Source organism: Tachysurus fulvidraco, chromosome 6, assembly GCF_022655615.1.
Source record: "Tachysurus fulvidraco isolate hzauxx_2018 chromosome 6, HZAU_PFXX_2.0, whole genome shotgun sequence".
In the NCBI taxonomy this organism is placed as follows: domain Eukaryota; kingdom Metazoa; phylum Chordata; class Actinopteri; order Siluriformes; family Bagridae; genus Tachysurus; species Tachysurus fulvidraco.
The window spans coordinates 10,846,765-10,860,265 of NC_062523.1; the positions used below are offsets into that span (position 1 = coordinate 10,846,765).

General features: G+C 39.6%; 1 protein-coding gene across 7 annotated transcripts in view; it reads right to left on the bottom strand.

Annotated features, from left to right (window-relative positions):
- Positions 1–13,501, bottom strand: part of adarb1b (adenosine deaminase RNA specific B1b) — a 154,872-nt gene that overhangs the window by 43,983 nt on the left and 97,388 nt on the right. For 4 of the 7 annotated variants that reach the window (XM_027164203.2, XM_027164197.2, XM_027164202.2 and 1 more), the window contains one exon: positions 10,088–10,140. The exons of 1 other annotated variant lie outside the window; for it this stretch is intronic. Coding sequence is in view for 1 of the 6 variants with exons in the window: in XM_027164196.2 (XP_027019997.1) it covers positions 3,636–3,735 (100 nt within the window). In the remaining 5 variants the exon portion in view is untranslated. Of the gene's footprint in view, positions 1–3,635; positions 3,862–10,087; positions 10,141–13,501 lie in introns of those variants that run through there. 2 more of the 7 variants (XM_047814844.1, XM_027164196.2) reach the window with 2 other exon arrangements.

The window sequence follows — 13,501 nt, forward strand, 5'->3', positions numbered from 1 at the left end:
AAGTGTCCATGCAGTGCTGAGAGTCAGTAGTGAGATTTGGAGATCAAGAAAAACAAAAACACAAGGAACAGAACAGCGAGCTGATGATCCATCACACACACACACTTTTATCTGGACAGGTGTCTGAATGAGTGAGGGAGAATTTCACAGTGAGTGTTCGAAAGAATCAGATTAAAGGAGACGTGCGTGTTCCGCTGCCGCTCTCCTGCGTTTCTGCCACTAGCTGATATAAGAGCGAGACACACTACCATTTGTGACAATCATCTTAACTCGGCATGTGGCTTTAGCGCTGTGAAAATGCCATTTCAGCACCTCAGGATTTTGCCTCTCATTTCAGTCAGGCTGCTGCAGAGCGAGTGGGTGTTAAGGCAGACAGCTAAGGTGTGGCGTAGTGCTTTCTAAAAGCACAGCTCGGTACCTGCAGGCTCCACTGCTAATCCCGCACAGCCTCAAGCACTCACAGAGGCCCTGCTGAGGAAAAGCACAAACCCCACCTGACAGTACCTAGTGTTATCACTCACTGCCTCTGAAGGCTGAAAACCTAAAACCAAACCTTTATTTATATATAAAAAAAAATTATAATAATAAAACCACCATATTGTGCTTGATGCATGAAAACACAAACCACTTGACTGTCCACTAAAATGCAATGTCTTTTGTAAGTTCCTTTCTTGGGAGTGACGTGATGTGACACGAGACAAAAACAGAGGTGAATTAATTTGGCATAATCACAGAGACCGAATCATGTTATTACTCGAGTCTAACGTTAAACTTATCAATGAATGACACCACATTTTAATAGTTTATAGCTAGGATTTAATGTTTGTGAAACATCCAGGAGACAAGGTAGTGCCTATATCATGTTATATACATTTACGGCATTTAGCAGACACCCTTAGACACCCTTAGACATCCAGAGTGACTTTATGTCAATTTATACAAGTGAGCAATTGAGGGTTAGGGGCCTTGCTCAGGAGCCCAGCAGTGGCAGCTTGGTGGACCTGGGATTTGGACTCATGACCTTCCGAGCAGTCTAGTGCCTTAACCACTGAGCTACCACATCCCTGTTATATCACTGATATCTTCCCAACACAAGTAATTCCTCCCTCTTTCTCTCTCTCTGTCTTCCAACAAAAAAATGGTCTGAAGTATTAACAACAAAAACAATGTTTTCTTGGTTTATTAGTTTATGATTAGCCTTAGTTTAATGTGACCTGTCCACCATACAAGCCTCGATGTACGAGCTGAAACTATAGGAACAATAAGGTACCATATTAGAGGGTGCACATTAATATTAACCTATTTTTTCAAAGTTAGGGCAGAACGACTGCTGTGATGCTGTACAAAGATAAAGCAAATGTTCTGACCAATTAATCGAGAACTTAACAGTATTTAATATCATCATTTAATACAACAACACTGTTGAACTAGGTTTATAATTACATTTACATTTCTGGCATTTTGCAGACGCCCTTATCCTGATCGACCCGAAGAACATTTTGTATAGGTTTTATGAAAAGAATTTATTCTTTTTTTGTCCATTTGTTTTACTAACTTCAACAAAGAGGGACAAAGAAGTTCAATGACAGAAACTAGTATTGTAATTTAACAGTTATTATTGTTGTGTTATTGTTGGTATTGGTGTAGAAAAAATAAAGCGTTTCAGAATGTGCTGTTATTGGAAATGAATTCATTTCAGAGTGGAACAGTGAGTCAGCTACATGTCAGCCTAAATCACACTGACCCTGGATGATTATTTTCCTATAACATTTCATCCGGTAGTGTTTTATTCCTTAAAAATTTCCCTTTCACCACATCTTGCATTCTGATTCAAGACTTTCTACTAAAGACATTAAGAAAATGGAAACTTCATAGAATACAAATTGTAAATGGTCCGGTAATGTAAAAGCTCCGACATTTGACCTCTTCTCTGGAACATAAAATTACATCTTGTATCACACAGAACTCTCGGAGAACACAGTCAGTGATTGTGTCGTGTGAAAAGACCTTTACTTTCAAACACTACTTCATGAAAAAAAACATATCTGGAGGGCATTAAGACCCTGTGGCAGAGACCAGAAGATCATGTTTACTAAAACTCCCTGAGGTAAACAGAGGAGACAAACAACTGTTGACTGTACGGCTCTCCAGAAGGACGAACATTTAGAAAAGATTTAAGACACAAAATAGAGCTGAATAAAACAATCCTCCACAGCAGAACACTGATTATACCCAAACCCTGATTAAGTTCTTCAAACCCCAAGGAGGCAATGATGTACTAATGATCTACTCTCTCATCTGCTAAACAGTCTCATCAGTCAACAAGCTCACTCTGGAGGGTCTGAAGCTCTCCTCATTTTAAATTTAATACTTAAATACATCCTGCCAGTTCATCCCAGATAAGTGCTATAAAAATAAATAGATTTTAAATAAATATAATTGAATTATTTCACAATAGATTAGTTTTATTGTGCAATGCCTAGTCATACATTTTGATTTGTTTTGCGTGTTTGCTGTTGATAATTCGGCTATTTTTGGGCTATAACTCCCAACAATTTTGATCGATGTGTCTGTGTGGATTCTGGCGTAGCAGCATACCTGGCTTATAGGTTCGTGTTGGCTTTTTAATAATAATTACATCTTAAATCATAAAAAAAACTTCTCGTAAATGGTTTGGTAATCAGAGTAAAACTCAGAGCGGAGCTAGGTAGCTAAATAAATTAGGATCGGAAGTCTGGAGCCAACACCACGTCCTTCAATTTCGTACTTCAAAAACATTTCTTCAATGATTGCATTGCATAGTTACAAACTATACTGAAAAAAAATACTGTTTTTAAAAATAATACAACAAAAAGGGATCGAAAATAGACGCTGTAAGAAATCTGAAACCCAACTTAAAGATGTGTTTTGGTTGTTCAAAAATGCCTCATGTCAGTGTTCGATGGATCACCGTGACCATGGCCAGAATATTGTAGTTGAATGAAAATCTATAGAATGTATACAAATTACTTTCTGTGGACCTGAAGACACTCTGAGTCATGCTATAGCTATAGAAGCAATGCACATTTTATAAAATACATGGTGAATCATATACCGGCTTTGAAACTCAGAGTTTCAAAATTCCCCTCACAGTCATGCACTACAGCTGACATTCTTAATTTGTCAGTTTGTTGAATCAAAAACCTTAACACATGAGAAAAAAATGTTTTTTATTTTTATTTTATTTGCACAAGCACACACACACACACACACACACACACACACACACACACACACACACACACACACACACACACACACACACACACACACACACACACACATATATATATATATATATATATATATATATATATATATAGCACCCTGTCATATACAGTGTACGGACTAGAAAGGACTGTAAGGGATTTTACCTCAGAGATACAGTACAGGAGTCACCTAAATCAGAGCTGCGGGACTTTGCAGCATAGCACAGCAATGTACAACACATAAACATGCAATCTATACACCAATTACTAAAACAACCAAGCCCTCACATCTACAAGCAAAAGAGCTAGAGTTTAGAAACAAAGGGCTAAACGTTACTCTCTGCCTCAATCCCTGGCTCTGTAATGTGAAAGTGCAAGTAGGCTGACCTTTGCGCTCAGAGCGTTTCTTTCGCCTCCTCTTGAACCTGGTCCTCATGAGGCAGTAGTAGGCACCCACGCAGGGCGGGCAGTCCAGCAGAAGCGCCATGCTACACTGTCAGCCACTAAAAGCAGCTGCCTCTACTGCTCTGTCCTGTACTCTTCCTGACACACACGCTCGAGGTGTGGAGGTGTGAGTCGTCCCTCTCCTAGTGCTGGTCTAGCAAAGGCATGGAAACTGGCGCACATGCACACATTCGCGCACATGCACGCGTGAGCGCGCACAAGCATACACACATGCACGTGGTCTGCTGCTCCTCCCCTCCCATCTTCCACACTCAGGAAGAAGAGAAGGAGAAAGAATGGGGTAAAATAAACAGAGCTGCTCAGACAGACTCTCATTAAGGTTGTTGTTATAATTATTGGCACCCTTCAAGAGTATACATGGGAATGAGAGTATAAAAATATGGCACACAATGTTTTAATGCAAAAAGTAACCTTGTGGCTCTAACAAAAGAATCTCACATGACCACAAGACCAAAAGTAATGTGACCGCAAAAGGAATTTAAAATTTCAGAATTGTTTTTTATTGCTCTTCTTGTCAATATATGAGGTTGCACACTGATAAAATAGGAGGGGGAAAAAAGGAGAAAAGGAGGGTTTCATTTTCACAGATGTCAAAAAGGGAAGGAAGGAAGGAAGGAAGGAAGGAAGGAAGGAAGGAAGGAAGGAAGGGAGGGAGGAAGGAAGGAAGACAGACAGGTAAGAAAGACAAAAAGATAAAAAGACAAAAGAAAGAATGAATATAGGATGGAATGAAGGGCATAACAGAGGGAGAAAAACAATATAACTGAAGACAAGTAATAAGGAATGAAAGAAGAGAGATGGATAGGAGGGGGAAAAATTAAGAAATACAGAAAGGAAGGAAGGAAGGAAGGAAGAGGGAGGGGGGACTATGGCAGGAAGAAAGGGATATACAGAAGAACAAAAATCTAAAAAGCAGAGGAAAAAAGACAAAGGGAGACAGGAAGGGAGAGAAAAAGGGAAGAAGGAAGGAAGAAAGGAGTGCAAGAAAGAGGGAGAGCAAGAAAGAGAGAAAGAAAGAAAGATAGGAAGGCAAAGAAGGATGGATGGATGGAGCAAAGAAAAAAAATACAAAAATAGACAAAGGAAGGAATGTAGGAAGGAAGAGAAATGGATGAATGAAGCATCTAAAATGTGAAACTGCACACACAGGAACCCCCCTGTAGCCACTACAGGTGCTCGAGGGCAGTTTTGGGGCTGGTGCTCCAGGGCTTCAACACTAAATTCATCCATTCAAATGAGCTTGAAATGTTTTGCTTGGGGTCTAAGATACATTATTAATGTGGAAATTTCCAATTTTACATTTCTTGTAACACTAAGTAAAGATGCACAGTGCTGTTATTCTTTCCAGAGCTTTTATCACAACCAAAAAAATATATAATAATAATAATAATAATAATAATAATAATAATAATAATTATTATTATTATTATTATTATTATTATTTAAAAAAATGTGCTTATATAATCCTTCTTGTTAATTTTCTGAAACTTTTGCAAAAAGAGAGAGACTTGTGTAGGAGAGACAGACCACAACCTGTGTGCGAACGCATGTTCTGATGTATGCCATTTAGTGCTAGCTGGTAGGCAGAGAGCTATAGAGAGACTTTCTGATGTCCTCTAAGCTCCACTGACTTCAGCTTTAGCCTGCAGCAGCACAGACAGGCAGCAAGCGTTTTCCTCATAGAGCCAGAGAAACATCATTAACCAGCACTATGCCATCTCAGTGCTAGAAGCAGAAAGTGTCTCGCTTCTCCTAAAGCAAACAGAAGCTGCACAAATTCCAACAATGAAGCCCAACATCAGTGTACTGTACATCCTGTGATAAAGGTTTATTTCTGAGCTTCAAACCACACTAAACTCTTCAGAAAAATAACTATATCCTCAATATCATGAACAAACAGCCACAACACTTCCCAACACACAACACTTCTCAACAGCCACAGAACCACCCAACACACAGCACTTCCAACACCCAGCATTTCCAAGACATGTTCACATCACTTACCAACTGCCACATCACTTACAGTACCAACTGCCACATCACTTACAGTACCAACTGCCACATCACTTACCAACTGCCACATCACTTACAGTACCAACGGCCACATCACTTAACAACTGCCACATCACTTACCAACTGCCACATCACTTACCAACTGCCGCATCACTTATAGTACCAACTGCCGCATCACTTACAGTACCAACTGCCGCATCACTTACAGTACCAACTGCCACATCACTTACCAACTGCCGCATCACTTACAGTACCAACTGCCACATCACTTACAGTACCAACTGCCACATCACTTACCAACTGCCGCATCACTTACAGTACCAACTGCCACAACACTTACCAACTGCCACATCACTTACCAACTGCCGCATCACTTATAGCACCAACTGCCGCATCACTTACAGTACCAACTGCCACATCACTTACCAACTGCCGCATCACTTATAGTACCAACTGCCACATCACTTACAGTACCAACTGCCACATCACTTACCAACTGCCGCATCACTTACAGTACTAACTGCCACATCACTTACCAACTGCCGCATCACTTACAGTACCAACTGCCGCATCACTTACAGTACCAACTGCCGCATCACTTACAGTACCAACTGCCGCATCACTTACAGTACCAACTGCCACATCACTTACAGTACCAACTGCCGCATCACTTACAGTACCAACTGCCGCATCACTTACAGTACCAACTGCCACATCACTTACAGTACTAACTGCCGCATCACTTACAGTACCAACTGCCACATCACTTACAGTACCAACTGCCACATCACTTACCAATTGCCGCATCACTTACAGTACCAACTGCCGCATCACTTACAGTACCAACTGCCGCATCACTTACAGTACCAACTGCCACATCACTTACAGTACCAACTGCCACATCACTTACCAACTGCCACATCACTTACAGTACCAACTGCCACATCACTTACAGTACCAACTGCCACATCATTTACCAACTGCCACATCATTTACCAACTGCCACATCACTTACCAACTGCCACAGAACTTCCCAATGCACAACACTCACCAACAACCACAGAACTTGCCGACACACAACACTTCCAACACACAGCACTTCCAACACACAACACCTCCCAAAAGCCACAACACCTCCCAAATGCCACAACACTTCCCAACTGCCACAACACTTCCCAACTGCCACAACACTTCCAACACACATCACTTACCAACTGCCACAACACTTCCCAACTGCCACAACACTTCCCAACTGCCACAACACTTCCCAACTGCCACAACACTTCCCAAAAGACATTTTTTACATTAATTACATTAACTCTGTATAACTTTATTAATCTTTAAAATAGATTTTTTTTCTTTCAGTATAAAATTTATCTGAACATCAAATAAAGAAATCAGAACACATGTGTGTGTAAAGGAGCACAGTGAGCCTTTTTTTCTAGCACGAGATGATTCACTTCACACTATAATGTAACTCCACCACTCTTAATTCCGTGTCCATGGATTTTAACATGATGTTTCACAGTTTATAAAATATTCTATGCAGTATGACACTGTTTTTCCCTAAAGACAGACAAAAAGAAGTCTAAAAATGTAGCAATAAAAGTAATGAATAATACATTTTCAAAATAATCTCAAATGCCCAGTAAGTTTACTGTGGGACTTTGTTGCAGTAACAGTGGTACAATGTGAAGGACACAACACAGCTATGGCGCCATCTTTTGGTCAAGCCATGCTTCAAAAAAAAAAAAATGATGGAGGATGAGGATGGGACTAATAGATAAAAATTGTTTCTAAACCTAAAGGTTTCTTTACCAAAATAAGACACATACACAGACAGAAAAAAACACTTTAAAAAATAACAATAATATTGTATACTGAATATAATGTAGCCTCTACTGAAGTTGACTACTTAGGTTTGAAAGGAAGAATGCAAGGGTGGAAGGAAAGTAGGAAGAAGGTGGGAAGGAAGGCACACAAGTAGGATTAAAATAAGGAAGGAAGGAAGGAAGGAAGGAAGGAAGGAAGGAGCACAAGAAGGATAACAGGAAGACACGAGAGAAACATATCAGACAGGCAAAGAAGCAGGAAGGGAGAAAGAGGAGAAGGAAGAAAGGAAGGAAGGAAGGCATACAAAGAAGGACTGAAGGAAATGGCACACAAGAGGCATGCATAAAGAACGCCAGACACATAAAGAAGCGATCGGTTAGGAACAGCAGTGACACTGATTTATAAATGTTCTGTTAAAGGAAACTGTACACATTTCTGCCCCTTAGCATCACCTCAGCAACACGAAAGCACCCCACTCACATTATCTCTGCAGCTGAACTGTTCCAGCACCAAGCTCAGTGTCACCTGTTTGAAGATTAAACCTGCAACACCTCCTAAAGGCACAAAACGGTACTGCAGAATCACCTGAAATAAGTTACTTAGAAATTTTTTAGATTACATTACATTTAATATTAATGTTTATTACGGCTTTCAAATGCAGAAAAAAAAATAACAGGATTAAAATTAATATTGTTGTGTACATTGTTGTATAGTCTGGTTCTGACTCAAGGTGCTGATAAACTAGTCATGCTGTAGCTGCCCGACTCAAAGACAAACACATGCACAAGCACACACACGTACACTTGCACACACACATGCACGCATGGCTTGAAAAGTTCAACAGGATTGCTGCCATGCCTCTCTCATTCACTCATATTATAATGCAGTGTTTTTTTCTAAACTCTTTCAAACTTTACTGACCAACAAAACTCTCTCTCTCTCTCTCTCTCTCTCTCTCTCTCTCTCTCTCTCTCTACCTTCTAATCAATACATGATTTTGTTTTTCCCCCTGTATTTCTGTTTACTTTCTTCATGCAGACTATCAGCGCTCTCAGATTGTCTACCCAGATATTACTCAGTACAGTGGGAGTGTGAGCTCGTAGCATATTCAGGACCAGGAGTCATCTAAATTTAAATTCAAATGTATTTCTATAGCGCTTTTATCAATGGACATTGTCTCCTAGCAGACATACAAAAAAATAAGAAACTTAGTACAGATAATATTATATACACAAAGATTTATATAATACAAAATTCAAGATTGATATTGTAGTTATATTTAGTTTTTATTTTTCCCCAATGAACAAGTCTGAGGTGACCGGTGACTGTGACAAGGAAAAACTCCCTGAGATGGAAGAGGAAGAAACCTTGAGAGGAAGAAACCAGACTCATAAGAGAACCTCATCCTCATTTGGGTGACATTTCTCAGTACAAATTTGGTTCCAAACTGATCTTCAGCCTCTCATATTTTTCCCTCTCTCTCCCAACACACACTCTTATCAGAAGCGCTGAATTCCTGGTACATGTGAGTTAGGAACTGAAACAAAGCGAAATTAAGGAGCTTCAAAGGAGTTGTGATCTAATCCCAATAGCATTAGAACTTCAGATGGTCAGCGAACAGACAAGCATGCTGCATGATTAGGATTTGATCGAATCGTTTGTGCACGTCCTCGTCATTGTGCTTCTTCACGGCCCTGATTTACACACCTTTTACCTTTCGGACAAAGTTTTGAAAGCAAGTCAGCAAACTCGAGTGTTCATGTTAGCACTGTCCAGTCATTCTGTAGCAATATGTGAATAAGATTAAAATATATTGGAAAAAAAATTGGAAAAATGAACAGAACAGGAAAAAGTCATGGATTTGGTTTTGACAAATAAAATATGTCTCTTTGAAGAACACTAGGTTTTTTTCCTTTCCTTTTCTTTGGTGATGGTGCCGTGGATGTGTTATTTGGGGTTATTTGTCACATAGACGTGACAGCGAAGTGAAATTCTTAATCCTAAAATCGCCCGAATCTGATCTTGTTAGGAAGCAGAAATGGTTAAGGGTCTTGGCTCAAGGGCCCAACAGTGGCAGCTTGGCAGTGCTAGGGCTTGAACCCCTGATCTTCAACCTGGCTCAACCTTTGAGCCAATTCTGTATATGTAGAAATATCACAGACGTATTTAGTGATTCTGCAGCTAATATGTTGGCAACAGCTTGCTGTATTTTTATTACTCCTGTGATCTGCTTTTTCATCCACATGGCTCTATAGTCCCTCCAGGAGATTCTTTTATTTTGCTGCCATATTTCAAATTTCTGATGCAGCTATTTTGTTTTTGAATTTGTGAAATTGGTAGCACAGGATTCTTCAATTAAACTCCACCCACAGAAGACACAAGTGATTTTCTAGGATAGCTTTGTTTGGTGCGAGTGAACGGAAGAGTGCTCTGGCTGAATGTGTACTGTGATGACATCACACGTCTTATGTAAGGTAAATAGTGAAGAGAAGAGGGGGGAAAAAAATGAAGTGATGAGCAGGACTTACACACTTCAGTTCGATTCAGCTGTCGGGACTGGACTTCTGCTGGATCAGCTGACCTGTTGCAGACAGAGAATGATATTGATTTAGATTTTTAAATCTGAAGTCTAAGATGAGCATTTTAAAAGAACCTGCAGATCCACTACAATCTGCTATACTGATGGTATATTAAAAAAAAAAACTTCACTATGTAGCATATTTACGCTCGCTGAAATGATCCCAAAACGAAGCAATCTCTCTGATACTCGACTGAGCGCGAGATCAAATCTGCCATGTGACGTCATCACAATACAACATTCAGCCAAAGCCTTCCTGATTCGGGTGCATCACACATACAGTACGTATGAGCTCTAAACAATTCCATGTGTCTTCGCTGTAGGAGTTTAAGAATCCTGTGCTTGCAATTTAGAAAATGTAAATCGTTTTCCGTTAAAACAAACACAATCACAAAACCTGGAGGAAATAAATCCTGGAGGAACTGATACAAGCAATGTATTATTATTATTTAATTTAACAACAAATGCCACAGTATTTAGTTTTACATTTCTGTTCGATTACATTAATCGTTGCTAAAATTGCGGCTCACGGGAAGCATGCGCTGTGGGAAATAAATATACTAATCATTTTATTAGGGAAAATGAAATGTCATCACTGTTTTGATTTAGTACATGATTTTAGGGCTGCAATTTTATCACACAGCAGGGTTGGAAATAAACAACACCGACCTGCCAAACAGGGAGAAATATCTGGCACTTCATGTTAAACCTCATATACCACACGTGTACACGGCAGAATCTGTATATAATCACTGACCATTTTATTTTAATAATCATTTGATGATTGTTATGATTGTTCATGAAACTGTCCAAATAGCCAATCACGTGGCAGAAGAGTGATGTGTCATCATGCAGGTCCAGCTTCACAGTTAAAACATTCACAGTTTACCTCAGTTTACCGTTTTACAGTTGGACAGAGAAGAGCCGACTATATGTGACAAATGCACATAGACAACAACAACAAAGTTTCCAGTTATTCCCTCACATGCACTACAGTGTCATATTAAAATTGTTGCATAAATGATTCGTATACGTTTAAATCACTCACAGTTATTATGCCATGTGTCATTTGTTTTAATCACTCGGATCATACAGAAAGGCTATATAGAGAACTGGATGGATAAATGGAACGATGGAAGGACAAGTAGGTAGACAGAAAGCAGAAGGAAGTTATGTAATGACACTGCAGATATATATATATATACACACACACACATATTCTATATATATATATATATATATATATATATATATATATATATATATATATATATATATATATATATATATATATATATATAGACTGCTGGTGATAATTCATCCTAACACTGATTTGTAGCAGAAAAGGCAACCAAACGAATGAAGATGAAGGTTGTACAAAATCGTGAGAGTCTTTTGTGAGATCTATAATGAAAAGTGTTAAACAGTCAGGCCATTAAATTACAATCCAGCTAGCATTAGTGTGGCCTGTAAAATGATACGTCACATCCCTATTAGGCCGTGTCTCTAACCCAGCGTGCCCACTTTCTCAATGAAAAGCAGGCTTTAAATCAACTTTAACAGTCAGACTTGACAGTAAAAACAGGCCTCGCTCCAAAGCCACAGAGTCAGAATGAAAATGAAACACAGTCTGAAGCCAAAACCCCAAAAAGGAAGCAGTGTTTGGGGAAAAGAACAGAAAGCGAAGAATAATGTGCGGTTAATAAAAGCTCTATAAGACATTCCTACCATGCAGCCTAAACTAACACGCTCTTCAAATTTACACTAGCAGACTTGGATGTTGGCAGGCTAGCCTGATTCACTGCTCGGATTTACACTCCGTTCCAGGGCAGTAGAGTAGTTTTAGTTGCAGTAATCAGAACTAGCAATTTCACACCCATCGATATTTCTCCCCTGATCAAGTGAAACGTACGTAAAAGCGATTTATCTTCTAACATTATTGGTGCTCTAAATCCTAGTGAATAAATCCTAGAATAAAAATACTAAAATCTCCTCTCAGCTGTATAACTCTTGTCTGTGCATGTGATTCCTGCCATTAGGAGGTGAGAGCAGATCACAGGTAGCTCTGACGTTTAAGAGATGTTTGTATCGCTGATCAGAGATGGATAAACTGCTACTTAGCCATAATGAGTTAGCCAAAAACAATCTTGTGCTATATTCAATTCACACGGTCTCAAAGCAGAAACGGAATAAAATAAATAAATAAATAATTTTAAAGTTTAATATTAAGTTACAATATAGGCAACGGTGGCAAGAAAAAACTCCCTGAGGTGATATGAGGAAGAAACCTTGAGAGGAACCAGATGCAGAAGGGAACCTCATCCTCATTTGGGTGACACAGTACAGTAAATAATGTAAATGTAAATAAGGTCCTTCCTACAACAGGTTGTAGTTGAGTTGAATTAAGCCACAAAGAGCTTCCTAGAAACTAACAGGTCAGCGTATTTCCCAGTTCACCACATACCCAACACTAATTCCTTCTTTCTGAAGTCTTCACATGATTGCTGATGAAGACCCAACCATAAAACTGACCGATACAGCAGTACCTCAAAAGTAGAGGTCTTCACGGGTCCACTTAGATCCGAAAACCCGAGGTCCGACCCGGGTCTAAAAGTTTCACGTGTACCTCGGACACGGGTCGGGTCTAATAATAGTGGCATCGGGTCTCGGGTAATTTAAAATGAATGTGTTTTTACCGAACGGACCCGAGAAGACCCGAACTACTGTATCTCGTGTGTGCATCGACTCGAGTCTTTTTCCAACCTCTCCTCTGTTTGCCAAAATCGTGTGGCTGGTGGTAAGCTAATTTTCGTTGAAACAGACCTGTCAATCAATTTTGAATCCACGCTGTAGCGGTTACTTTAGTGTAGTTATGCAACATTCGGTCCAGTTGGGTTTAAAAAAATTGCCAACGGGTCGGGTCGGACTCGGGTCGAATTTTTTCGGGTTTGTCTCGGGTCAGGTCTTTCTTAAAAAAAAAAATTATTATGCACGTCGGATTCGAAAAAAAAAAAAGTGATTCGGGTCGGGTACATCTGTTTAGACCCGAAAAGACCTCTAGCTCAAAGTTTTCATTATCATCAACAACCACAAGGTTGTTCATACTAAACGTGGTGTCACGCCGTCTCCTGTTGACAGGTGACCAGAACAATTATATATATTGCTCTGATGCTGTCAAGCCGAGAAGCTTTTACTGTCATTTCATCTGAAAATAGCTGCTGAGGCACACAGTGAAAAATAAAACGACACTCCACCAGAAGCATGGTGCTTAATAAAAATGCAGAGCTACTCGAATTACAAAGAACTAGGGACTAAGTACAACTCCACAATTCCAGATAAAGAGCAAACATTTGCAAACAGTGCA